Source organism: Anser brachyrhynchus, assembly GCF_964034855.1.
Source record: "Anser brachyrhynchus genome assembly, chromosome: 15".
Taxonomy (NCBI): Eukaryota; Metazoa; Chordata; class Aves; order Anseriformes; family Anatidae; genus Anser; species Anser brachyrhynchus.
This window is the reverse complement of record NC_137733.1, coordinates 4,462,922-4,473,363: the sequence shown is the minus strand read 5'-3', so window position 1 is coordinate 4,473,363 and position 10,442 is coordinate 4,462,922. Positions and strand designations below refer to the sequence as shown.

The 10,442-nt window shown below is 38.1% G+C and overlaps 2 protein-coding genes across 10 annotated transcripts in view; one reads left to right on the top strand and one right to left on the bottom strand.

Moving 5' to 3' along the window:
* Positions 1-10,442, bottom strand: part of IFT140 (intraflagellar transport 140) — a 77,633-nt gene that overhangs the window by 21,362 nt on the left and 45,829 nt on the right. The gene's annotated exons all lie outside the window — the stretch shown is intronic.
* The window catches only part of TMEM204 (transmembrane protein 204), a 29,365-nt gene that overhangs the window by 5,745 nt on the left and 13,178 nt on the right, over positions 1-10,442 (top strand). The window contains exon 2 of the mRNA XM_080557118.1: positions 9,982-10,137. Coding sequence (XP_080413244.1) covers positions 9,982-10,137 — 156 coding nt within the window. The remainder of the gene's footprint in view (positions 1-9,981; positions 10,138-10,442) is intronic.

Here is a 10,442-nt window from a genome sequence, read left to right as displayed (position 1 = left end):
ATGTTTCCATGCATAGTACGCTTAGTATGGGCCCAATTCTGCAGCCATGGTTTCATCATTTTAAATAAGTTCTTTAATACAAAATCACATATTATTTAAGTAATGTATATATAGCAATCCTCATCTGTCAGTTATAATGACACATGCATGTATATAAATACATATATGTGAACAACTTTTTGAATTCCGTCCTCAAAGAGTTAAGGTTTAGTATTTTTGAGAATTAGCTTTTCCATATACTGATGATTTCTGTACAAGTACTGCATAAATAACAGTCAACTAAATATGCTACTGCAAGTAGGCTCAATTACTGGCAGAGAAGCATGTTCTTAGAACCTATTTTTCACTGAATACAACCTAAGGGCCTGCTCTTTCTCCCACTGAAATCACTGGCAAAACCCCTTTTCAGAGGACAGAGCTATGTTGTACTATGTTATATCTATACTGTATTAGAAACAGGAAAGAAAGAAATCCAGGGATAGTAGTCAGTGATACTATAAAATGAGATGGAAATTTAACATCTCAATGTGAATGATTTCAACAAAGCACAACATGAAAGAAATGTGGGTGACTTAGATTGCAGGGGGAAGTACTTCAACTCCATTCAAGCTAAAACATTACTGCTCCTGGCAGAAGGGTCTGATCTCCCCCCTTCCTTTATCCACTTCTTCCTTCACCTCCCTTCTTGCCATACGTTCCTGCACCCTTCCTTCAACCATCTGTGATACTAAAAAGCTTCTGTGAAGCTATTCACATGGCTAACAGCAAGGAAATATCCAGGTTTAGAGTGGAATTTTTTAGTGTTTGCTTTTTTGCTTGGTTATTTTTCTGTTGGATTAAGCTGTGGTATTGTGAGTCCAACAAGTACTGCTCCTAGCACAAGCCGAGTGATGCAAGTGTGCTGATGGGTGAGAGCTCCCTTTCAGTGGCACCGATCTGTCAGATCTGAAATCTTTGTTTACGTTGAGAATCAGAGCCCAGCTGGGGCTCTGAGGATACCAATGAGGATACCAATCGAAGTTTTTCTAACGTGGACAAGCCACTAGATGATGCAAAACTAAAGGCTTTTGCTGAGAACTCAGATGGCATATTCCCTCTTCAAAACACTCCAAGCAATCTTAGCCAGGTAGCCTAACACTTCTGTCGTCTGTGTGAGGGCAAGGAAGCTTGCCAAAGGTTACAGAGATTGTTCCAGAGATATTACAAATATTCAGAAGATTAGGCCATGCAGTTTGGCTCTTGTCTACGTTTTTTAACCCCTCATAAGTGTAGTAGAAGCATGCACACAGTAAGAACTTATGTCAGACAGCGTATCCCAGGAATTCAGTACTCAGCTCCGTGCCCACTTAGAAGGCACAGATGCTACAGAGCAGTAGCATTGCAGAAGACTCAAGCTAACTCAAGTACTGAGAACGTGTAGCTACAGCACTAGTGACACGCTGTCAGAGCAAACCAGACCTGCACAGCCACCGTTACCTACATCCTGGCCCAACACCAGACTGGTAACGCTGCATTGCACTGTGTGAACACACCAGATTACTTGAAATCAGCTTAGATGTTTTTAACCACGCTGCACGGTACAGCTATGCCCTTAAGCCCTGCAGTGCTACAGACTGTGTGGACAGATGGAGCTGATTTATTCATTAGCAACAGTCACATTCTGTTCTTTTTTGTCTGAAGAACACTACAAACAGCGTGGAACTGCAGGAATAGGGAAGGGTTTAAAATGATTTACAACCTTGCTTGGTTCTTCAAGGTTCCAGGTGAACTGAATGAAAATCCCAGCAGTGGTATCCTTATTTCATCTACAGACAGATGCCAAGAGTAAGATACTTGTAGTCCTGACAGAGTAACCAGTGACAGGGAGAGGCACAGTATCACAAGTGACTACGTGACTCCCGTAAGGGCTAAACATAAACACCTGTCCAGCCTCAATGTATGATTTATGCAAACACTTGCATTATGAAATGCAGTGACTAAGTCAGGATGCTGCTCTGTGTGGGAACAATGAGCTGACAGTTGTTCACATCAACAGCAATTTAGAGCATGCCACTGTCCACTAGGAATTTCTCCGAAGTTTGGCTGTACAGAAACCAGTCTGCGTCCAGCAGCTGAGTGTGTTATAGATGCGTATTAATTTTTCAACATACACAGATGAAGAAAGGAGGCACACTGCACTGGGAGAACACAACTACCATGAGAGCAAAAATAGCCAAAGGCTGCCCGGTAAGCTGCCGAGGCTGTTACACAGAGATACAGTCCATTCAGACAGCTGGCAGCTCCAGGCTTGTGATTTCCCTTCCTAACATCTGCAATATGATCAACATTCAAATAAATGAAATCACTAAATTGTAACGGTGGAGGCCAATATGCAGTCTTTCTGGAGGTAAATTTTAAGAGGCCTACTCTCCTTAGAGTGAATCTTCATTTTAACATGATTTTCCTATGTTGTACACTTTTTTTTTTTGTAGAAAGTTAGAAACTTCATAGAATCATAAAAGTGGCTTGGGTTGGAAGGGACCTTAAAGATCATCTACTTCCAATCTTCCCTGCTGTGGGCAGAGATACCACATTCTTGGTTGATTCATTCACAAACTTCTTGGGATTCAGGCTAATTTAGGATAGTTAATGTTTCAATACAGCTATCTTCACATGTTTCACAAATATCAGAGAAATCATCATTTCATTACCCTCGCTATTGAGGCTTTGAATTCATTTAAAGCTTTAGGAGGGAAAGTGGCCAAGGAGCTTTCAAACATTTCACATTAAATACATTTATTACAGCCACCAACACAAATGGTTATAACCAATCCATTGATGTTTATAACCATGCAAAACTGTCATAACATGTATTCAACCAATATCTCAACACGAATTGTGTAAGAGCCTTGTCTGTTAGAACTGATCACTATATAGAAGCATTCTAAATGTTCTGTTTGAAAAGTCCCCTTAACTTAAACATAATTTATGTTGAAAATAGTTGATGCAGATGCCTTCACTCCAAAACTGAAATGCTTCCTTTCTCCACCAAAAAAAGATTTATACACCTGTTAAACTAAATATTCAAATAGGAAATTGAAGCTCAGATGAGCTCAATCCTAAAGTTCCAATGTACCTAAGATTTCACTAAACTGTCACATAGAAGAGTTCTGTTGGAAGAGAGCTATAAAGGTCATCAAGTCCAACTGCAACATCAGAACATTTAATTGTGCCAAACTACTTGGTCCCCTCCCCTTCCCCCCCTTTTTTAAAATGATTTTGAAAGTGGGGAAAAAAACAGATGGAAATGAGGCAGAAGGCATTTTCCCATTTTCCACAGATTTTTTTTTCATTTTTACCACAAGATCATAAATTGCACACTTCAGAAAAATATCTAGAAGATGAAACCAAGTCAAATAAATGACTTCTAATTTGCAAGACATCCATCCAGCAACAGAATACTCTGCATTTTCATAGCGCTCTTGAAACTCAAGGCACAGCTCCAGCTGATTTCCATGTGAGCTGTGGAGACTTCATCCACATCTGACCTTTGGTGACAATGCTGACATCCAAAACAAGAGGAACACAAAATTAGTTGCCAAAAATTTGGGTAGATTTTTTAGAATGATAAAGAAGTGTTTCTTACAAAATACAGAACTAAGTTCTCCAGCACAGAATTCAGCTTTGTTGCAAGACCATGCATAACAGTCAGCAAGACAGAAGTCAAAGAGAGACACTGTTTACATAGCACCCCTTCAGCTTTTTTGCACTGCACTTTCATGCACTGAATGAATCAAAGCTCCCGTGAAAAAACAGTATAATCCCACTCATGCAAGCATGTACTCTGCTGGCTTTTCCTAATGTTTGGATGCTTGGCTTTGCATTTCTGAAGTCCGTACAACATGGATTTTTAAATCAACTCAGAAAGGCTGAAGAACACCACCACAACACAGAAGCAAGTGCTAACCCTAACTTGAATCATACGCAGACTTCAAACCTTTAGATAAAGCCTAGACATAACAGACTGCTACTTTTTAAATGGCTTACCTAGTGCAGGAGTAAGAAATGGAATTCACCAGACCCACACAGCGAGGACTCAGAGCTTAGAAAGAACTAACTCTTTGCCCTCAGCTCCAGTGCCTGGTAACGTAGTGGATTCCTAGAAGCTCGGCTGAACACACGAGAAGATTGTAGTCAATTTTTTTTGGCATATCCCCTGCTCTGTGACAGCTATGAGCTCACCAGAGGTATGATGTGATGAATATGACTAGCACTCTTGAGCTTTCAGAGGATTTGTCAGCTACAGTTCTGTTAAGCAAACGTGTACTAAAACTTCTAAGACTACCTACTGGAGTGAATTTCTTTAGGAACAGCAAGAGATGCATCCCTTCTCAGGCTAACACGTTAACAAAACGTCAAGTTCCGGATGAAAACCATGTACTCAGAATGTCTTGATTATATTTGAGAAAATCTAATTACTTAGCCTACTTAGATTAAACTGTACCAGAAGCAGCATATGATCTCAGCCTGCAGACACCCAGCCCAAGAAGATGAAGGCTAGCAAAGTTACAAGCAACTGAAAACAGGCTCTTACAAAAAGAAGTGAAGCAGCTTAGGGACAGGAAGCATTGATAGTTCTATCCCTAATTAGAAGACTAGAACTATTTTAGAAGAGCAAGGCAGACTTTATCCTCCTTTCCAGAATAGACATGCATAAACACTGAAGATTTATGAAGACAGATACATCTTAGTATGTATAGTCAATGACTCACTGAATAATCAATAAACCATAGAACCATAAAAAAGAAATCACGAGTAGAAATCCTATAGTTTGCCTTTTATGCTAACAATGAAAAATAACTGAATAATGCTTAAAAAAAAAACAACAAGGATAAAAAGTATTAGTCAGTTGAAATAACCTTTAAATAGATACCAAAAAGTGTAATTTTTGAGATTAAAAGAACACTGAAGTTAAGTGCAACTAAAGTAACCATTTTAACACTATAATATATATATAAATATAAATATATATATATATTATATATAATTATATATATATAACTTAAACTTAATATAACTTATAATATAACTTTATAAGTTATATTAAGTTATAAGTTATAACTTAAACTTAATATAAATAAATAAATATATATATATATATATATATAAAATCACTAGATATAAGGAGGAAATTTCCTCAAGAAAAGAATATCCTAAAACATGGATACACTGACGGCAGCAGCCTAAGGTGGCACTATACTTCAGCTACGCATAATGAACTTCTAATAGCTAAAGTTTAAACAGATTTTTAGATTTAAAATCACGGAAAACAGGACTAGGATAATAGCACGCTCAGAGTCATCTCCTGCAGCTTTGATGCCATGGAGTGAATTGTGCAGTTGTGGTAATAACTTCAGATATAATACTGTTCCCCACATAGTGAGTGAAACTGTGGTCACCGTCTCTTTCCATGGCCGTTAACTTAGGAAGTTACAGCAGATGTACTGAAGTTTGCACTAAAATTTTTGAAAGTGCTATTTCTCAGGGGAAGTTTTAGACAACTACTAAGTTATCTTGGGCTGCTTATTTTCCTTCATTCATACGTTGTGCTTTAATCAGTCAAAAGCTTGAATTCCTGCAGACAGAAGAGGGGAAGAAAACCTCATGCTTTCAGCAATTAGCATAACACGATTTTTCAATGAGATCATTCTTCTTATTATTCTAAAACACTGCAAATTACTCTTCAATATGACTAACCTACTTCTGCAAAGCACAAATAACCCTGGTGGTATCATGTAACACAAAACAAAACCGCTGCTTGCAAATAAAGTCAAATCAGCATTCTTAATCCAGATGGATAATTCTGGTCAAGGAAATGAGCAAGGCAATGGGGAATTGGAATTGGTCTCATCCCTAGAGTTTGGGTTTTGACCCTTGACTGGTAACAGTATTAAACAAAGCAGAATTCATTAGTCAGTGCCCCTAACTACCCAGCTGTACAAGAAACACAGCTAGAATCCCTGTCCATGAATTAATTACTTCTCAAAGCATACTGGGATCCAGATGGGCTTCCAAAAGGAAGAAGTCAGAGACTAGCACTTTGTAATGCTTAACAACAGCTGCAGAGAGCGTTGAAGCCATTCCGTGTCTATCCCCTTCCATTTCTCAACAGCTAAATCACATTTAAGGGAGGTGAAGGAAGGCAGGGAAAAATACCCCCTGTGGTGTCCGGTTCTGTTCTACTAGAAGCATCCACTTCTAGCTATAGGAAATGCTTTTGATGGTTAAACTGCAGGAGACAAGTGACATTAACGAGTTCAAAACAAGAAAGTGGTATGTCCAAAGTACCTATGTCATCATGACAGTCTTAAACGATAGATTCTAGAAGCTAATTGTTAATACAAATACCACCCGTAATTGTGCACACAACCATTATGAACTTCTCGTTCTCACATATGGTGGCTAATACAAATCATTCTGCAGAACTAAAGTTTGTAATGGACATGGGAGGCTGTAGTGGGATCACAATTACTGTAAATGAAGCAGAATGTTTGACACGATCAAACGGACTACTCTACATTCATACTAATTATAGAAGACCCATTGGAACGGGCTGCAGTTGGCTACTGAGGAATTTTTGCTTTACATAAAAATTAAAATATCAACAGGCAGACTAAAGGCACACAGACAAACATCAAATTTCACAGCTCTTACAAAAAATGCAATAAAAGCAAATTTTTTCAAAGATAAGAGCTATCTATTCCTGAATTGACCAGTCACTCAAGTGCGAAAACAGCCTTGTGGCCTTGCCTTCCTCAGCATGTTTGACATCTTTCAATCAAGTCTTTGGGTGCAGGCTCTGAAGAAATGCTTCTCATATGCATGCTTAATTCCCTTCCTTGACCAGCATCGTCCACTTTTTTTGGCTGTCCTCAATAAAACGCAGTCATAGGTGCTTTCCACAACTACCACCTTTTTGGATGGTGCAGTGGCTGGGTGGGTAGCTGGGTTTCATTTTGCAGCTCAGCTCAGGGTTGCACATGCACAAAACAGAATTATCACGTGCTGAGATGACAACATGCGAAGCTACCATGACTGATCAAGCACAGTAAACTAGAGGGGCAGTTCCAGACTCAGTCAAGTCAGCAAGTTCCACTGAGAAAATAATGGAGCTTTTAAGAGTTACACACTTAATTTTGTCACTAGCCCTCCCTCCTCTTTCACCCTCTCCTCCCATGTTTGACCATGTATGACCATTTTGGTTAAAAGCAACAGCTATCCAAAATATTAGTTGTATTTCTGCATCTCCAAACAGCAGTGGATGTTAGTTGAAAAAGCATCCCTAAATCTGCAGTTCATGCAAAAAAAAAGATGTTACACATCCAATGCACTCCAACAGCAATAGGACAGTGATCACCCAACTATTATTTAAAGACTAAATTACAACAAATTCTGTTGAAGGCAGTTGAGTTAGTCAAAACTTGCTATTTTTAGCATGCTAAAAATATCTATGGCAAGGGCAAGAGAATTTACACCCGTTACATTGAAAAGAAGACATGGATAACAGTAAAGACAGAAATCTGTTTCTATGACAATGAGTAGTACATATCTCTGTGATAAGCTTTAGAACCCCCCATTTGTTTGTTTGCTTTGTTTTCTAATGCATGCATACACCATGCAGAAAGGCAACAGAATTCACTATGGCTGTGAACCAAGTATTTTTTGTATCTGACACCACAGATAGCTCTGTCAATAAATGCAAGTACTTTTATAATAATGGCTGTAAGCCTGCTAATTCTAGTATATTTCTCATTTAAAAGTAATCAATTTTCTCTTCAGAAAGTACCACTCCTTGAAGTATTACAGAAATCCGTTTAAGTGGAAATGCAGAAGAATACTCCTAATGCTCAAGATTTTGCTGATATTTACAAAGCTCAGTGGGCTTCCAAACATGATTTCACAGTCAACCTCCATGAGCTATAAATGTTGAACACGGCAAAAGTTAGAATCATTTACTGCTACAAAGGGCAACTTTGAAAGTTAAGATACTTTGAGCAAATTAATTTTGAGTGAAATAATTCTCTTCTCTGGTCAGAAATGAACTCACTAGGAAAAAAAAAAAACACCTTTATCATCTTAAGACTTTATTCAATATGAAAACGTTTAATGGACTACGTATCTTAATTAAATCATGAGTTGTTTCTTACAACACTAGGAGCTAAAAATGAACTATGAAGAGAAAATAAAGATTAAACTAATTCTTATGGTTCACAACAGTAAGACCAGACTGAATGATTACCATTATGAAATTTACTCTTGTTGATATCAAGTTTTGTTTTTTGCACTGCTTGGCAGTCTCCTTAGAGGATCAGGAATTTACTTCAGTTCTTAGCTAAAGAAATAGGGTGGCAAAGAGGGAAAATATCCAAGCACTTGGCAAACATGAATTAAGTCTTAATCAAACAACAGAAGAGATCAAAATTTAAACTTTGACTCCAAACCCTCCTCTCCTTCTCCACTGCTGCCTGCTTTCTTAGGTATCAGCTCCTCAGTCATGGACTGTTCCAATAAATGTAAGGTGGAACATGCCTACCTTACCACAAACAAGCTAGTGCAACAAATTTTACAAAGCCTTACTGCACAGCAATGGGCAATAGGAACAAAGACATCACCAAGACATTCTGTAAAAAGAAAAAATGCATTGTGAGGTTTGGGGACACTGAAATCCACAAATCCTGCTGCCAAAATAAAAAAGTCCCTAGGCAAAGCTGTCTAACTGACAAGTAATTTTTGTTTACAATTCTCCAGAAAATAAAATTCTGGTGGTTAGTGCACCTAAATTCAATCATAAACAGTTACGTTGCTTTTGAAAAATCACATGAATTTTCATGTCTTGAGCCTTTCCTTTTCTAACACGACTTATACATCGAGCTGCTTCTGTTTCAGAATAGCAACAACATATTAGCAAGAGATGTTGAACTGGCACAATGATATTTACAAAACCTACCTTTTGCTAGAGAGGAAGGAAAAGGATGAAAACAGGACATCCACCAGGTTAACAGGAAAAGTAGGAAAAAAAGCCTGACTAAAAGTACCAAACTTTGCAATGAATATATTCGATTCAGCACCCAGCTGAATCAGGTTTCTATCCAAGACTCGAGGTATTTATGTCTATAATTATTTCTGCATTTGTTCTTTATATTTAATATGTATAAATATATGAAGTCATGTAACTTCTTTTACATGTAAATGGCACAAGAACACCTCATTTGGAGCTGTCAAGCATTGACATCTTTCACTGTAAATCTCTCCTTTGTTACACAGGGGGTGTAACATACAAGGGTCTTTGCAGTGTGTCCAAAAGATTTGTAAGTGTTAAAAGAAGGAAAAGTTAAGAATTCTCTATATGAAGTTCTATTATCAGCATCTCTTAAACCAGCAATAAGTTAGCGGTAGTCCACAAAATGTTAAAGGACAATCCAGTTGGACTAGGTGAAAAATTTCAAGTGTTACAGATTTTTTTTTTCTGTGGTATGATTGTCTTAGAGCCTTGAAAACCCAAACCATGAACAAAGGTTCCATTTCAATCAGTGCCATACAAATGCAGAACAAAAGGACAGTTCCTGCCCTAAACAATTCTGGCTACTAATTACATGTAGAATCTTCACAGGGCAGAAACCAAACGCTTTCGGCAGGCTGTTCTTCAAAATTAGTTACCTGCTTCATGAGATTGTTTTGCTCTGAAGCAACAGTTATAGGGTACCGTTTAACTAAAGAAAAGATTCAACACATCCTAAAGAAAATCTGTTCCTAATCAGACCACAGGAAATGCAGTTAAGAGTAAGGGATTGCCAGGATGGGGAATACTATTTGAGAAACATTTTCTGTGGAATACATTTTACATACCTGCTTAGCCAGGATTTTAAACACCGCCTCCCTGCCCCCCTTTGTTTTTTTTTTTAAATCATTTTAACTTTAGACTTCCTTCTTATGTTTCCCTAGTGCAGTTTGACATGATGCGTGCCTGTAACCTCATTGCTACTGTTGCTCTGACTGCTGGCCAGCTCATCTTCGTCCTGGGTCTAGTGGAGATACCCATCATATCACAGGATACCCAGTGGTGGGAGGAGGCCATAGCTGCTGTGTTCCAGCTTGCCAGTAAGTACACTTTTTTTTTTCTGATGGAAAAAACACTTCATCCCTATTAAATCCAGGAAAAAATGAGTTTCTTACTTCAAAAATCTTTCAAGTGATAAAGCATAGCAAAAAGGCCTAAATCTAAAAGTAAGCTTATTGTCTCTTAAAAGCTCTCCCCATGTGATCCTGCAATACATGAATAGAAGCTTTTATGTTGGAAATATCAGAATGAGTCTTCTGCCAGCCTAGAAAAGCAAGCCATTATTATTTCCTCTGAAACCAGGAACACAAGCCTAAAAGAAATGAAATCAATGCAGCGTAATCCC